Source organism: Neopsephotus bourkii, unplaced genomic scaffold (assembly GCF_033783945.1).
Source record: "Neopsephotus bourkii isolate Nb327-2 ecotype Australia unplaced genomic scaffold, CSIRO-AGI_Nbou_v1 NB_1060, whole genome shotgun sequence".
Classification (NCBI taxonomy): domain Eukaryota; kingdom Metazoa; phylum Chordata; class Aves; order Psittaciformes; family Psittacidae; genus Neopsephotus; species Neopsephotus bourkii.
The window spans coordinates 1,220,680-1,238,001 of NW_026901548.1; the positions used below are offsets into that span (position 1 = coordinate 1,220,680).

Here is a 17,322-nt window from a genome sequence, read left to right on the forward strand (position 1 = left end):
TAACCTTGCTGACCTCATGGGAATGAATGGGAATGGAGGAAATTCAGGTGGGCTGAGGCAGGGCTAAAGCAGGGATGGGTTCCTCTTTCTGTCTTCCATCCCTTCCAGGCCACAGAGCTCAGGCTGTCACTGCAGGAAGGCCAGGTCCCTCTTAGGAGGATGATGCCAGGAGGCTCCAGACCATCTGTGGCTTGTGAGGGTTTGGACAGCACAAACTCAGCACCGAGCCCCTGTTCCCACACTGCTCTTGTGGAGATGCTGCTGTGCTCTGTGGCCAGCCCATGCCTGTACCCATGGCCAGGGTGAGCAGTGTGGGGCTGGGCAGCAGGCTCTGAGCTGCACTCACAGGGGCTTTGCCTGCTCTCATTTCTCTCTGACAAGCAGCAGATCCCTGCAGTGGCAGTGCCAAGCTCCAGAGCCCTGCATCCCACGGGAGGGCTGGACGCACAAGCACAGTGTTAATGCCCTGAGCACTGCACCATCCTTCCTCCACCTGACAGAGCCTTTGCTCCTGACTGTTACAACTGTTAGAACTTAACCTTGGCTTGAATGGGTGCAGCAAGAGGGCTTCTTTACCCTCCCAGCCCTGCTCATGTGGCTTTCCCCATGGAAGAGCCCCTCACCATGCATTACATCCCAGTTGAAGGGAGCTTCCTAGCAGGTCTCATGTATGGAAACCAAGCCTGAAACATGGGACATGGAAGCTGATGGGTGAGCTGCTCACTGGGACCGCTGCCTCCAGCCATTTGGAAGCGGGTAGGAAGCATCCTGGGAGGGTCAGCCCTCTTGCTGCATCCCTTTTTCCAGGCCGCCTTCAAACCTCACGTCTCCACCTCAGCTTTTGCATTGCAGATGTGTTTTTCAAGCAGCTTGATGTTAGTGAGCTAGACCGTAGTGCCTTACTTAGGATTTAGCAAACACTTGCAAGGATGAGTCCCAGGGCTGCTAGCCTTTCCAGTGTGGATGGGTCCCTCATTGGTTTGTCCTATGAAGAGCATTTTCTCCCCGATGATTTTGCTGCTGTTTGTGCTCGACTCCCCACACTGTACAGGAACCTGCCTTGTTTACAGCTCCCAGCATCTCTCCTCCCAGTTACATTGACCCAGACCAGCATTCCCTCTGGAACAAGGTGGGAACAGCTCAAACCTGCATGTGCTGTGGGGATGGAGGATGTTTAGGCTTCTCTTTCCAGGTGGGTCTATCTGGGCATCCTCTGCCCAGCTCCTCCAGGCTGAACTTCTCCCTCTGCTGTCAGTGTTCAACATGAGGATGCGCTGCTGGGAAAACAACCTTAAGACAGCAGCACTGAGCCTGAAGCTCATTGCTCAGCCCAGGGCCAGGCTGCTTCCATCTCATCCTGGCCACCCTGAGCCTGAGCACCCAGGGCAGTGCTGGGGGACCCTGTTGTGAGCTCCAGGCAGTGCCTGCACGGAGGGAGTGATTGTGTGAAACTGTTTACTTCTGACTATGCTGTTTACAAGAGGGATGGGATGGGGATGGGGGGGGGGGAAACAAGCCAAGCCTCAGGAGAGGTAGGAAATGTGTTATCTGCACCAGGCCGACACCATTGGCATCACGCAGGCGTCGCGGGGGTCTTCCAGCCGGCTTTGGTCCATGGGGAGGAGAGAGCAGAGGTGGGTCTGGCCTAGAGGGGTTAGGTTAGCTCCCCCTTGTCCCCTTGCTGCCGTGTCTGAGGTTCAGCAGTGCTAGTGACAGATAAGAGTTACCCCTGTGGTCTTCCTTTACTCCTCAGGACCCAGCTCCTTCACATATCAGAGGCTCCCAGAGCCTTTCTGGAGCAATAAGACTGACCTCGAGCATTACCATCGTTGTGGAAGTCTTCCGTTGTGTGCATTCCGCCTCCTCCGTATGCAGTACCGAGTCTGGGTTTAAGCCTGCCAAGAGCCACGGGGCAGCTGCTTCAGGGCACAAACTGGGCTGTGTTTCCCTGTGCTTTCTGCAGGTCATGAGAGCAGGGAAACGTTGCTGCTTCCCTTCATCCCCCCAGGCCCAAGCATCACACTGCAGCTGCCTGCGGCGAGGGGGGTCCTGGTCCCTTTCTGGTGCTGCTGCTGCAGCACGGGGGTGCTGATGGGATGGGATGCAGCGTGTTACCTGTTATCCTCCCATCCCATCAGCAGCAGCTGGGAAGTGGAGCCCCTGCTCCTGTGCTGCTGCAGCAACAGCTCCATCACAAAGGGAGGTGCTGCTGGTGGTGGGGAGAGCAGCGCCTGCAGCTCCTCTGCTTAGCACGTTCCAGCATGGGGTCCTTCACATCCCAACCCGTTCCACCCTCGGAGCAGGGCACTGGGTGCTGCTGGAAGGGAAGCCCAGGAGCTGCTGTGTCCCAGTCCTGTTTCCCTGCAGCCTGCCCCATGCTTTTAACCCCGAGGGTGATGCCCAGGCTGTAGTGTCCCCATTCTGCTTGTCCCCTCCTGCAGCTGCCTTCAGCTTGGTCCTCCAGGAGACAGCTTGGCCATTGAGCTGCTTCCCTATGGAGGGAGCTGCTGGAAGCCCAGTGAGCCCTGGCTCTCCCTGCAGCCTCTGGGCCAAGCAAGTGGGAGCCAAGGTTTAAACCCAGACTCCAACCTAAAGATAATGGTCTTAGTAAAGGAATCTGTATTTCTCTTTTTGTTTTGCACAGAAACTGGTGATTTAGGACCTACGTGTGAACAACTTTATAGACATATTTTTTGTACTTGGTTTACTCGCATTGGTATGAGACGTTATTTAAGTTCTTTGAACACTGTGGATACCCTGATGTGTATGAGTGGCAGAGGCTTTGTAAGTTAAAAGAGACGTTTGTGTGAATAAAAGCTATTTGATGGGGTTGAAAAGCCACACACAACTTGAACACCGCATCTGTGTGCTCGTTCCTCAACCAGCACCAGGTTAGGAAGGAACGGGGGTCCCTGAGCAGTGATGGACACACACCAGGGCTCTAAACTGGCACCAGCTCCATGATGGAGAGCTAAACCTGAGTGTGGCTAAGCCCATCCTGAGCTATCCAGCCTGACCCCGGGGGTTTAGGGCACTAAACCAAGGCACAGTGGCTGGTGCCAACCAGAACGTGGCTCCGCTGCCGTTTATCCTCACTGGGATTAGGATTAGCCCTGTTCCCACTGCAGGCACCAAGTAGGCCATGGTGATCAGTGACATAGGCAAGCTCAGCCCCTGGCTGCGTGCTGCCCATGGGGACACCTTCCTGTCCTGCCCCTTCCCTCTCATCCCTGTGCATTGGGAGCCAAGGGATGCGCAGCCTCTTGCTCACCCGCTCTGGAGGTGGCTGCAGACCCAGCAGGGGGATGCCCTGCAGAGCTGCTGCCATAGGAGCCACAGTGATCCCTTTGCACAGATCCCAGCTGCACAGACCCAAACCGGGCTGCTCAAAGCAGCTGGGACCTCCCAAAGCCCCGTTTCCAGCGGGAATCCCAGTGCTGTGGCTCACATCCATAATGGGAAACGCACAGCGAGGCTGGGCCACGTCCTGCGGCGATGAGGACATTCCCTTTGCACAGGGAGCACGGGATGTCCCAGCACACGGGGCCATGCCCTGTGCTCACCATTCCTTGTATAACAGCCCCAGTGCCTGCACTGGGACGTGCTCAGCAGCCCCAGCACCGTGGCCTCAGGCTCCCCCCGCACCGCATCAGCATTGTGCTCCCTAATCGCTGCTGACAGGCACCTGAAATGGGTGATCTCAGCACAGTGGGGCCGCACTGGGGCTGGTTGGCTGCAACCAGTGCGATGCTGAGGGACTGGAGCTGCCCTGTTCACACACAGGCAGCAAATGGGGTGGGGGGCAAACTGGGTTTCCAGTGCATCTCCCAGTTCCAGGTGAGTTATCTCAGGGCTGAAGGGCATCATGGCACCCACTGTGAGAGCAGCGCTGGGTACCCAAACATCAGCCCTGGTCCTGGCCACAGCATCCTCCCTGCAGGCAGGGCTCCAGCTGCACTGGGACAATCCCTGCTGTTGTCCCTACCCTGGTGACAAGTGCGGGGGCAGAGTGGCTGCGCGATGCTGCTGTGCCCCCCTCCAGTCACCTCCAAGCCCCCCAGCACAAACGCTGCTGCTGCACCTCCCAGAAGGCCGGCTTTGCTCTCAGGACTTGTCCGGTTTAAGGCACATCAATGGCAAGGATCACTTTGCCACCTTCCAGGTTCATGGCATCCATCACCTCCCCATGGCCGGACACGCAATGTGCTCCTCCAGCCCCTCCCGATGTGAACCCGAAATCCATCAGGAGCTGGGGTGGGAGCGAGGGGTGACCCCACAGCACCTGAGCAGCTTTCACCACCACCATCAGCAGGGAAGGTTGGTGTCAGTCACCAGGAACGCTGAGCTCCGGATTCGCTCCCTGGAGACCTGGCATTTCCTATGCAAAGAGGTTCTCTGAACGCCACCAAGATGCTTCGGGTACGTGATCGCTGACTGAAGCACCCCAGCGCCAGCTCCATGGGGACCGGCATGGGGCACGTGCTGGGGTAGAGCTGCACGTGGCTTTGCCGCAGGCAGGCAGAGCACGGGGCCGGCATGGAAACCCCACCACGAGGCCAGGCTTGTCCTGGGTACCAGCTGGGCAAGGAGCATCCTCATCCCGGGTACCAGCTGGGCAAGGAGCATCCTCATCCCGGGTACCAGCTGGGCAAGGAGCATCCTCATCCCGGGTACCAGCTGGGCAAGGAGCATCCTCGTCCCGGGTACCAGCTGGGCAAGGAGCATCCTCATCCCGGGTACCAGCTGGGCAAGGAGCATCCTCATCCCGGGTACCAGCTGGGCAAGGAGCATCCTCATCCCGGGTACCAGCTGGGCAAGGAGCATCCTCGTCCCGGGTACCAGCTGGGCAAGGAGCATCCTCGTCCCGGGTACCAGCTGGGCAAGGAGCATCCTCATCCCGGGTACCAGCTGGGCAAGGAGCATCCTCATCCCGGGTACCAGCTGGGCAAGGAGCATCCTCATCCCGGGTACCAGCTGGGCAAGGAGCATCCTCATCCAGGGTACCAGCTGGGCAAGGTCCCGGGTACCAGCTGGGCAAGGAGCATCCTCATCCGGGGTACCAGCTGGGCAACGAGCATCCTCGTCCCGGGTACCAGCTGGGCAAGGAGCATCCTCGTCCCGGGTACCAGCTGGGCAAGGAGCATCCTCATCCCGGGTACCAGCTGGGCAACGAGCATCCTCGTCCCGGGTACCAGCTGGGCAAGGAGAATCCTCGTCCCGGGTACCAGCTGGGCAAGGAGCATCCTCGTCTCGGGTACCAGCTGGGCAACGAGCATCCTCATCCCGGGTACCAGCTGGGCAAGGAGCATCCTCGTCCCGGGTACCAGCTGGGCAAGGAGCATCCTCGTCCCGGAGGGGTTTGGCATCAGGTGAGTGCCACGAGCATCCCCTTTGCTGTTCCCCTCCCTCCTTTCACACACAGGGGGAAGGTTTTCAAGAGCCTCCTCTTTGTAGAGCCCTGGTTTTGTGTCTCACAGCAAAGCACTGAAGCCAAAGCCGTATTTCATGGGAGATCTCTTGAGCTCCTTGAGCTGCAGCCACTTAAGCACCAGCTACTTGAGCTGGGAGGAGGAGAGCAAGGCCTGCTGTACGGGGACAGGACATTCATCTGCCTCATCTCCGCATTGATGAACAGCTCTGCTTTACCCGTGTCAGGCTCCAGCAAAGCAGAGGATGAACACTAAAGCTGCGCTTGAGCCCACACACTCCATTTAGCCGGGAGATGACTCAGACGAGGCTCTTTGTGCGGGTGGAGGTGACGATGAAGCACGAGGCTATGGAAGTGAGTGGGGGCTCTGCTCTCCCCACCGGCCAACGGGGAGGATGGACCCTGCTCACCCTGCTCTGCTGCACGACAGTCCCGGGGGTCCTCACGCGGTGGAGATGGCATCAAGCCATCACTTATCAAATACCTTTTATCCCGTTGCACATCCCACCCCAACTCGGGCGGCAGCATCAGTGCAGCACCAGTGTGTGTGGGATGGTTGTGGACACTCCATCCTTCCTCCTGCTGAGCACACAGGCGGCTCCAGGGATGCAGCCCCAGGGATGCAGCCCCAGGGATGCAGCTCCAGGGATGCAGCCCCAGGGATGCAGCTCCAGGGATGCAGCCCCAGGGATGCAGCCCCAGGGATGCAGCTCCAGGGATGCAGCCCCAGGGATGCCGCTGCAAGGATGCAGCCCTTCCCAGCATCCCAGGGCTGTATTAGGGCCAGCAACATCATCCAAACCCCCCCCCCCCCCCCCAGTTCCAACCAAGGGTCAGAAAGCCCAGTACATGCTCTGCCTGCCGTGTGCCCTGAATGCCCCAATGAAGCTGCACAGGGCACCCACCCCACACACACTGCCCCTGCCTCTCCCCACAGCAGCACCGCACAGGGCAGGGGCAGCAGCTTCCCCCAGAGCCACCAGGGCAGCCTCAGCTCAGGAACAAAAGGCGCTTCCCATCTCCAGCTCGTTACTGGCCTGAGCTCCGCTGGGGATGGGGCTCTTGTGAAGCCGAGCAGCGGGGGGGAATGGAGCCCTCATTTCCTCTGCTCTTTAAACGAGCCCAGAACTTTGATTCCGTTCCTCTCTCCTCACAGGCTGCGCCAAGGGGATCGTGTTCTCCAGAGCTGCATCCGCCTCCAGCCCCACTTGGAGCTGCCAAAGCTTCTGCTTCCCCCGGGAGCAGCCTGCGAGCAGCGGGGATGGAGGAGCCGACACGGGCGCGACTTCCCCCCTGCTGCCCGGCTGCCGGCATCCCCAGAGCCACCCCAATGCGCTTGCAGATCCCAGCTCCCCCTTGGATCAACCACAGGAGCCCTGCCCCATGGGGCCGCAGCCTCCCCAGCCCAGCGGCAGGGTGGATGCGGTCCTCGGTGCGAGCATCCCTGTGAGCAGCAGCAAAGCCTGGAGCAGTGGCTCCAAGCCCTAACTCTGCTCCCTCTGCATGGATCCAGCCCCGGGGTCGCTCCTGGTTTAACCCAGGCAGGGGCCAGGATCTGCAGCCTTGTGAAAGATGCTTGTTTCCCTCTTAAGAAGCCGTGTGGGAACCAGTGAGGGGCACTAAACCGGGCGTGCAGGGTTCACCTCCCCTCTTCCACACCCCAAGCAGGTCATTACCTTACTGTGAGCATCAGTCCCTCCTGTAACACACCATTTGCCCCTGTCCCTGTGCTATTACCTTACTGTGAGCATCAGTCCCTCCTGTAACACACCATTTGCCCCTGCCCCTGTGCTATTACCTTACTGTGAGCATCAGTCCCTCCTGTAACACACCATTTGCCCCTGTCCCTGTGCTATTACCTTACTGTGAGCATCACTCCCTCCTGTAACACACCATTTGCCCCTGTCCCTGTGCTATTACCTTACTGTGAGCATCAGTCCCTCCTGTAACACACCATTTGCCCCTGTCCCTGTGCTATTACCTTACTGTGAGCATCAGTCCCTCCTGTAACACACCATTTGCCCCTGTCCCTGTGCTATTACCTTACTGTGAGCATCACTCCCTCCTGTAACACACCATTTACCCCTGTCCCTGTGCTATTACCTTACTGTGAGCATCAGTCCCTCCTGTAACACACCATTTGCCCCTGTCCCTGTGCTATTACCTTACTGTGAGCATCAGTCCCTCCTGTAACACACCATTTGCCCCGTCCCTGTGCTATTACCTTACTGTGAGCATCAGTCCCTCCTGTAACACAACATTTGCCCCTGTCCCTGTGCTTGGGGAACGCAGACAAACATCCCCCAAACCACCATAGCCTCCAATAGCAAGAAATCAGTGCCCCTGCCTCACTCACGTCCTCCCTTGCTTGGAGGCTGCTGTGGGAGCCGATGCTTTGGGCTGATTTACCCTGCACCTTGGCACTGCAGAACAACACAAGGGGTGGAAGGGAGCAGGAGCCAGGCAATGAATCACAGGACGTGGCTCCAGCCCTGCAGTGGGCTCTGCCCCACCGGTACCAAGGTGATCCCAGTGGGATAACTGCTGGGATTTGGGGCTGTTTTCATACCCCAGGCTCCTGGCATCACCCCTGACTGTGCTCCAGGCCAGGCCAGCCCCAGGCAGGTGACAGCAGGGGACAAGGATTCAGGCCCAGCATCCAAGCCGACGGAACCCCTGCCAGTGAGGGCTGCCTCATGGGATGTGGGATGCCACAGCCTTGCACTCAAGGACGTCTGCATGGCAAAGCACAGCACAAGGACATCTGAATGGGCTTTTGATGCGCTCCCAGCACGATAAAGGAGCTTCCATGACCCCAGTCCAGCTCCTGTGCTGGCTCATCAGGAAACCAGCCCCTGCTGCAGCCTGCATCCCAAAGCACGGGTCCCCTCATGTCAGTGCTGCAGAAAGCAGGGCCTGTGCCCTGAGACCCCCTTTGTGCCCACCCATCAACACCCAGCAGGGGAGGGAGGCAGAGCAACAGGGGAAGGCTCAGCCCTGCAGTAACAGACCCCAAGGATGGGCATAGACTGAGGAGGATCCTTACCCCAAACCAGCTTCCAAAGCCCCACACTTCTCACAGGTCCTGGCTCTGGAGCTGCCCTCATTGGGTTTAATGAGCTGGGGCTAATTGCTGCCTCCGGGACACAATTAACTCCTTCCTGCCCTGGCCCAGCTGGGGCTTGTGAATCCCAAGACATCATCTCCCCCATGCCAGGTTCCTTAGGAAACATCCCTCTTCCTTCTGAATCACGGCCTGACACAAAGCACCGGTGCGTGGCGATGCTTTAGAGCCGGGATATATGTGGAACGTAGGATTTATTTCAGGTATATGAGGCACCGAGTGCGGCTGGGAGCAAGCAGTGAGTAAATCAGCCCCACTTGGGGATAATGGGCTTTGGAGCAGGTGGGTGCTGAAAGCCCCGCTCCTATGGGACCATGAGCATTAGGAATGAGTGGTGCCATTGAGGGATGCTGCCAGGAGCCCTGGAGGAGGCGGTGACCCTGGGATGATGCCAGCAGCGGCCATGGGGATGCAACCACCAGCAGGAAGGTCTGTGATGAGCAACAGGAGAGCCCAAAGAGCTGCTCCAAAGCCATGCACCCTCCATGTCCCATGCGGAAGAGGCAGCACTGGGTGCAGAGTCCATCCTCCTCCCCGTGCCTGCAGTGGTCTCCTCTGCAGCCTGTTTCAGAGCTGTAGCAGACCTGGAATAAGGAGATGGAAATTGCCAGAGACTTTTAATTTGGCTCCTGCCAATTTCTCTGTCCCAGCTATTGATTCTCCTATAAAGATGAGGCCCCGCTCCCACCCCTCGCTGACAGGCGCTATCGGGGGGGTTTGCTCACCCCAAGAGCGGCTATATGTGTTTTATGAAGTGTCAGATCTCACTAATGAGAAGAGGGAGGAAAATCAATTGCCTGCTCCTATCTGGACTAACGAGTGCTTCCTCTTGATGCCATGGACAGGACAGGGCAGGCTGAGAGATGTGGCAGCATCCCTGGTGGTGAACGCAGCACGGGTCCAGCTGCAGACTATGGGCGGGTTGGAGTTCATGTTCCTAAACCCAGGATAGCAGCTGGGGCTGGTTGGGTATCCCATTCTCCATGCTAAGTTCAGGATGCAGTTCAGTGTTTATGCCAAACAACCTCAATGCAGAGCCCCAGTGACAAACCCTGACTTCCAAACCCTGCCAAAGTGAGGAGCAGAGCCCAGGACCTCACCTATGTGAGATGCTGCCCTCGGCTCTGCAGCACTTTGGTCTTGTACATGAGCCTTTCCAGGTCAGTTCTGGGTACAGGGGCACCGTGACCAGCACAGAGCTCACCAGCTCGAAGGCAGACAGAGCTCTTCAATAGGAAGACAGCAGCACAGAAACTTAAACACCCCCCTTTGGACCTTGGCCATGGCTGGAACAGGAGCTGGGGTTACCCAGACCTCCACAGGACTCTCCTACATCCTTAACCCCTGACACCATCAAGGCCAAGGGATCAAGGAGAGACCCAGCTCCCAGCACACCCAGCCCGAAGGACAGGATGGGGATGCACCACATGAGCCTCCTGCAGAAACCTGCCATTATACCCACCACCGATCCCTGCTATCCCCCCTCCAAGGCAAGGCCATCAACCTCCTGTCATTCCCATTTGTTACCTTCCCTGTCTGTTAGAAATCACACCTGACAAGAGCCCAGTTAATCTCTTGGCAGCTGGGGAATGAAGCTCCAGCTGCCTTGGGAAGATGCATTGATGGCTTAAAGTGACAGGTCGCCTCCTCCCGTGATGCTCAAGCAGCTCTGGGCCGCTCTGATGGATCGTGCCTATCATTCAATTACAAAGGCTCAGCAGGGAGGCATTGGGTAAGTCCATGAGCCAGCACCAAGGCTAAGCCCTGACCCAACGAGCTCATCACAGGGAACACAGAGGCACCTTCACACCCAGGAGGCCTGGCAGGCTGCTGATGAGCACAGCAGGCGTGTACGGAGCTCGACACTGTGACCCAGTCCATCCAGTCTCTTCCCCATCATAAACCAACCAGCTGGGCAGTCCTGCAGCAAAGCAGAGCAGGGAAAGCCCTTCCCACCCAAAAGGTAGCGGCTGCACTTCATGGAGCAGTTTGTGTCCTATTTTGACATGTCTCTAATAGGGATTCTGTGTTTAGGTTCACAGAGCTCCTGGTACTTGGTGCAAGGATAGACTAGACTAGACTAGACTAGAATAGTTTGGGTTGGAAAGGACCTTAAGATCATCCAGTTCCAGGGACACCTTGCTCTAAACCATCTCACCCAAGGCTCTGTCCAACCTGGCCTTGAACACTGCCAGGGATGGAGCATTCACAACGTCCCTGGGCACCCATTCCAGTGCCTCACCACCCTCACAGGAAAGAATTTCCTCCTTAGATCCAATCTAAACTCCCCCTGTTTCAGTTTTAACCCATTACCCCTTGTCCTGTCACTACAGTCCCTAATGAAGAGCCCATCCCCAGCATCCTTATAAAGATAAAGATAAAAGCATCCTTATAAAGAGCCTTATCTCACTGTGGACACAAGCACTGGGGGGTGTTTGGCCTCAGATGCAACAACTGCAAAATCACCCCCAAAAAGAGAAAATCCCCCCACCCCCAGCACGCCATGGAGCCCAGCAGGTGCCATCAGTGCTCCGGAATTCCCAATGGATGAATACGAACATCCTGGATGAATACGAACATTGGCAAAGCAGCAAAGAGCAAAGCACATCTGTGAGTGTCCCTGCTCCACCCCATGCATGATCTTCAGGCTTCCCAGGATGGAGCTGGCTTCCCTGCTCAGCGCTGCACCCATTGCACCTTGTGCTGAGCTAGCATTTACCATTGCCTGGCTGTCATAGGGTGGTTAGGGTTGGAAGGGACCTTAAAGGGACGTGTCCTGAGGCTGTATCCCTGCAGTTTGCTGTTGAGGTCCAGGCTTGGTAAGAGAGAACCAAGCTTTAACCCATCCCACAGCAGCTCAGCAGCTCTTTGGAGCCGGGGCTCACAGGAGGCTGAATCCTGGTCCCATGGAGCAGAGGTGAAACACGCTGGAAGCACAATGGGGATGTCTCATAAAGCACTGGAAATCAGATGACCGCAGCCCTGCAGTGCTCAGAGCACCGGGAGCAGCATCACAGGAGGCTTGCGTTCCATGCTGCCTGTGCTCCCCATAAGAGCCGCAGTGGAATGAAGGAGGCAGAGGGGAAGCACAGCTCTGCTCCTCACCCCATGCACCCACATCTGCACCCCGGGTATCCCCGCACCCACGGGGAGCTGCTTGTCCTCCAGGACAGGAGAAGCCCTTTATGAAGTGAGGGTACCAATGATTCTGGGGCCGATGGTGCTGTAGATCCTTGGGGTCTGTCCCTACACATGGGGACGCTGGCTGAAAGGCTGAGAGAGCTGGACTGGGGCAGCCTGGAGAAGAGAAGGCTCCTGAAGGGGAGACCTTAGAGCAGCTCCAGTGCATAAAGGGGTGCAGGAAACCTGGAGAGGGGCTTGGGACAAGGGATGTAGGGACAGGCCAAGGGGAATGGCTTGAACCTGCCCAAGGGGAGACTGAGCTGAGCTCTTAGGCAGAAGCTCTTCCCTGTGAGGGTGCTGAGGCGCTGGCACAGGGTGCCCAGAGAAGCTGTGGCTGCCCCATCCCTGGCAGTGCTCAAGGCCAGGTTGGACACAGGGGCTTGGAGCAAGCTGCTCCAGGGGAAGGGGTCCCTGCCTTGGCAGGGGTTGGAACTGGAGGAGCTTTAAATCTTCCTGTGATGCTGTGATTAAACTACTGCCACCAAGAGCAAAAAGCATCATGGTAAAAAGCAGAGGCTTGGGAGAGATGCTGGATGCTGAGGGCCCCAGCCCAGGACCGCACACCACAGTGCATCGCCATGGCAACCAGGGCAGCAGGAGGAAGCCACAGCACTGGGTTTGAGCTGTGGGAAGGTGTTGGGGTGCCCCGGCTCCCCTGGGTGCCCTCCAGTTGCTTGTGGGTGCCTCCTTCCACGCCATGCAGGCTCTGGGTGATCCCAAGACAAAGCGGCTCCAGCTTGGGCAATTGCAGCCTCCTGGCTGCAAACAGAGTGCGGCTACTGGGAAAGCAGCCATGGCAAGGGAAATAGAAGGGGAATGAAAACAGAAAGGGAAAACACGCACAACCCCAGCTCTGTCTGTGGGCAAACAGCCTGCTGGAGAGAGCCAAACCACTCTGAGAGCAGGGCACCATAACCCAGTGCATGTGCTGTGCCTGGTGCGCTCCATAGGCGGATGCTGGGAGCTGGCTCTGCTCTGGGTGAGGTGGGGGTTTGGGGTGGAATGAAAAGGGAAAGGAAATTCCGCTTGTTTCCGAGGCCGAGAGCTCCCTTGGAGAACAGGATGCTGTGGATGAGTGAATTAGCTTAAATCACAGCGCAGCACAGGCCTGCTGACAGGTTTACAAACACCTCAAACCCCTCCAAGGCAGTGTTATTGGTCCTGTCATGTATTGGGGATAAACGAGGCTAAGATAAGCGGCTCTGCCAATTCAATAGCATCATCCAGCTCCTACCAGACAGGTAAGAACCGAAACACCCCGGTTAGGTGCACCAACTTCAGTAATTACAGGCAGAAGATCACATAGGAGGAGAGTTACCCATTGGGTAACTGGGTTGTGTTGGCGCAGGCTGGTCGAGGACACAAGATCTTGCTTCCAGGTTTCCCTATGTCTTTCCTTTCCAACCCAAGTGCGTGCAGCTTGTGAAAGCCACGTTCTTGATGTCAAGCTGGGTTCTCAGGATGGTACCACCAACAACAGGGCAGTTATTTAGCTCATTCCTGTCTATGAGACATAGGAGCACCACTGGGAAACCCCTTCTGCCCTGGCACCATCAACCAGAGCAGTAAATGAAACACTGAAGGCTGGGGCAGCAGATAAGGCATTGGGAAGACCATCACCTAAACACCTCTTTAACAGCCAGCTGTGATCTGTTCACAGTTGCTTTGCACGTGTTCCATTCTCTTCCTGTACATCCTTTAGACACTAACAGCATCCTACAAGAAAGCAAGGAGCTATCATGGTCCGAGGTGATGATATAAGCTAAAACCTAAGAAAGGGAAAGCAATAAAGCACTGAAAACCCCAAGTTATGGCTGTCAGTCCACTGCTGAAGGCAGAGGAGCAAGGAAAAGCACCAGCTTTCCTCTTGAAAGCTGTTGTGAGGCGGCTCTTGGTGTACTGCGTGGCTCTGGCTGCTGAATAGGAGCTCACGTGGGGGGCAGAGGGTTAATCTGAATCACCAAGGTGATTATGTAGCTGTAGACCTGGGTTAGAGGATGGGTCTCAAGCCGCAACAGCCTGGCAGATTGCAGAGAGAGAAAAACAGACATCTCCAGAGATGTAAAAGAATGGAAAGCAATTGCTTACAGGAGTACAAAGGCATCTAATTAGAATGGAACAGAAGATAATAAGATACAGAGGAATTTTGGCAGAGTATATCAGAGAACAGCTCCTGACAGTGAATATTATTAAGCAGAGGTAGAAATGCTCAAAAGGGGGAGGGTAGAAGGAGCCCAGCTAGTTGGAATATGGAAAAGCAGACTACACAAAACATCAGCATACAACCAGAAAGGACAATTCCTCTGGAGCTCCATGGAGTTTAACAGCTCTTTCCCATCTAAAATGGATAAGCTAAGCTTGAGGAGAGAAGAGTCACTGTCAATACTCCCTCACAGCTGCCTTTCCTATGATCCTTGATGTTGTTATTGCCATCTTCTTACGCAGCAACCGAGCTTTGGAATCATGGCTGCAGTTTCCAATGAGCCCAAAAGCAGTCGGGAGAGCCCTGCGCATAGGGAAGAGCAAGGCAGTGGTACCCGGGAGCTGTACTTGCAATGGAGAAGCCTCATCCAGCAGTTCCTGCACTCCAGCCTGAGCCTCCGCTACCTCCAGAAGCAGCAGGATAAGGTTCACATCCTGAAGAGGTGCTCCTTTTGCTTGGATATTGAGCCCAAATACGTGAAGGTGAGAGACCAGAACCATGGGGTTCATCGCACCGAGATCCTGCAGCTCATGGACTACCAGCAGGGTGCGGAAGATGGGAAAAACCCAGACCCAAATCCAGCTGTTGCCCCTAACGGAGCTGTTGGAAGAGCTGCAACAAGGCTGGAAGGAGCTGAACTTGTGCGTAGAGTTCTATGACATGGCAACTTTCTTCTCCCAGTGGGACAGGATCAGGCAGAAACTGTCCAAGCTCACTGGGTTTATGGAAACTCTCCTTTCCTTGGAGTCCCCAAGGCAGAGCTGTGTCAAGCACAGTCTGGTGTCCGATGCGGATCTCGGGGGTATCAGACCCCCCAGCTTTAGGCTTTCCCTCTATACCAAGATGCTGGTGGTGCACTCGAGAACTGGGCCAGGCTCAAGTGGTTTACTGAGAATCAGGAGTCACACCTGGACCAGTGCGAGCTGAGCTTGAAGCTACTGACAATGGGGTTGGAAGTGGGATTCAGCAGGACCCACCAAGTGAGCTCCAACTCCTGCATAGTCCAGAACCTGAAGCCCAGCAGATCCTATGAGTTCACCATTAGGAGGTCACCCAAAGGGACCCTTGTCCTTGAGGAGTGGCACGACACCATCGTTCTGACAATGCACACTGCCAAAGATGCGCGGAGCAGTGCTTGCACCCCAGAAGGATGAGGTGACACTCAAGAACGTGCCTCTCTTTGATACGTTTGAAACCATCTGAATGAGAACTCAATTAAACCATGTGAATGAGAACTATTAAAGGCAAGCCTTATTTTTAAGAGTTAGGACTAAACCCGACCTCCTTCTTGTTTTCAACAATTTTAGAAGCGTCTTCCCCAAATCCTTCCAGGTTCCAACCTTCTCACCTCCTTTGGCTGCATTCAGGACCCAACGCTTCCCCCTGCCAGGACTCACAGCTGGGAGCACTAAGAAGCAGGCAGACACCTTTGAATTAGATGATCTTTGAGGTGCCTTCCAATCCGAACCATCCTGTGATTCTATGCAAGGCACAGGATACGGAAGCATCTCCATCATCCAGGGCTTGCCATCCACTGGAAGATGCCCAGTGCCAGCTCTTGCAATGATGCTTTTTTCCCCCCCTCTTCCCCTCCTCTAAAGCACCTGAGCTCTCAAATCACTTCCCTTGTCTTATCTCCATCTCTGGTTCCTCTCACCCTCTACACACTGGCATGTACTGCAGTTAATGCAGTACCATTTGGTTTGGTCCAGATAGAGCCATCCCCACACAGATTCCAGTCAAACCCTCACAGAAACAGAGCTTTTCGTAATAAAATTTATTCTTTAAATAAATCCAAATCATTTTTACAATTATGGCTTAAATATCAAAATAAAATGAAAAAAAAAAAACCCCACAAACCCAGGAATGTCTGAGGTTCATTCTTATAAACAGTAGAAGCAGGTAAAAAAATCTGTATCCAAAACATCATTTGAGGTTTGCTGCAAGTCACAGACGTACAAAAGATAAAAGCCTGCCCCATCTAAAGTTCCTCAATTTTACACTTCATGACACTTAACATTTCATTTCTATTAAAAAAAACCCAACAATTTATTGCAGTAAATTGATTGTCCTACACACATCTGTCCAATCCCTAAGAACGGTCCTAGGGGCCTCTCCTTTGCCAGTCAAGGAGAGGTTTCCCTGTTCTGGATGGCTGTGGGGTCACGCCAGCCCAAGGAGGATGGCTACAACCCCATGGACCATCGCTTCCTGCTTGCACAGGTTCCCCTGGTTCAGCTCAGGCCCAAGCTCTAACTAGTGCCAAGGAAAGGAAGTTTTCCTGTTGGATGAATCCACATTTGTGTCCTGCGACAAGGTTCTTTTGTCTGTGAGCAGCAGAAAACATAGAGCCTGGGACTGGACAGGTACCCTGTGGATTCCTATTGGAATTACCAAAGGTTTGGTCATTGAAGAACATGTGCTTGAACAGAAAACTCTTTCAGGAGTAAATTCCAAGCTCTGTGTGCAAATGAAACTGGACTACTTGGAACTCTCTTGTCTCTATTCATGTCAATGGTTCTCTGTCCATGAGCACAAGGACAAGGACACGATATAAAGCTGTCATTAACAGTCTATAAAAACATGGATTAATTGCACTTCCAGCTATCCCTGACTCCTGCAGCTGCAGGACCAACTCTACAGGTACCTGCCCACAGCCCAAGCAGCCCAAGAGTCCGGCCCAGCTCAGGGGGACTAGGGCAGTGTTTTCCAAGCAATGCCTATAAGATGCATGCTCAGAGGGAAAAAGAAGACGTCTATTGTCCTGCAACACAGAGGTGACCAAGCAAAGCATCTCATGGCCCTCCAAGGAGTAGCAGCAAACACTTTTTCCCCACTGAGGGCAAGGGAGATGCTTTGTGAGGTCTCTTTCCTGGTCTATACAAACACACGGGCAAACTCCACACAACAGCATTGGACTAAGCCACTACTCTTGGGGTGAGTTTGTGTTCTGTGTAATGGAATAACCAGCAAAAACCAGCAGGGAGGAGCTTCCACGCTTACATTAGATCAGGAAAATGAGACCCGCTGGTTCCAAAGAGACCAAGGTGACTCTGTCAGAACAGTGCTGGCACCGTGCTGAAGTATTCAGCCTGACAATTCCAGCATCTTCTGCAATCCTCCACATCACCTTGGAGGTACACGACTGCATTTCAGTAGTCCACAACAAGATCCCTGTGCAAGCTTACTTTGGAACTGCAAAAACCAGGCTGGCGCGGAAGAAGATCCCAACCAAGATGACTTCAAAGAGGAACAATGGACTTTGCATCTTCCCAGCTTTTCGTTTCATCTTTAGAACCAGCAGGAGATACTTCCTATGGGCTTTTGTCCCTCATGGAATCACCAGCCGTATGCCTATTATCATACTTCAATGAGACAAGAGCA

At 55.1% G+C, this 17,322-nt stretch overlaps 2 protein-coding genes across 4 annotated transcripts in view; both read left to right on the forward strand.

Moving 5' to 3' along the window:
• The window catches only part of RTEL1 (regulator of telomere elongation helicase 1), a 363,295-nt gene that overhangs the window by 246,399 nt on the left and 99,574 nt on the right, over positions 1 to 17,322 (forward strand). The window lies entirely within an intron of this gene.
• FNDC11 (fibronectin type III domain containing 11) lies at positions 13,458 to 15,092 on the forward strand. The gene is given in 3 exon segments (XM_061361714.1): positions 13,458 to 14,479; positions 14,481 to 14,794; positions 14,797 to 15,092. Coding segments are annotated over 3 exon segments (891 nt in total). The 5' UTR covers positions 13,458 to 14,198.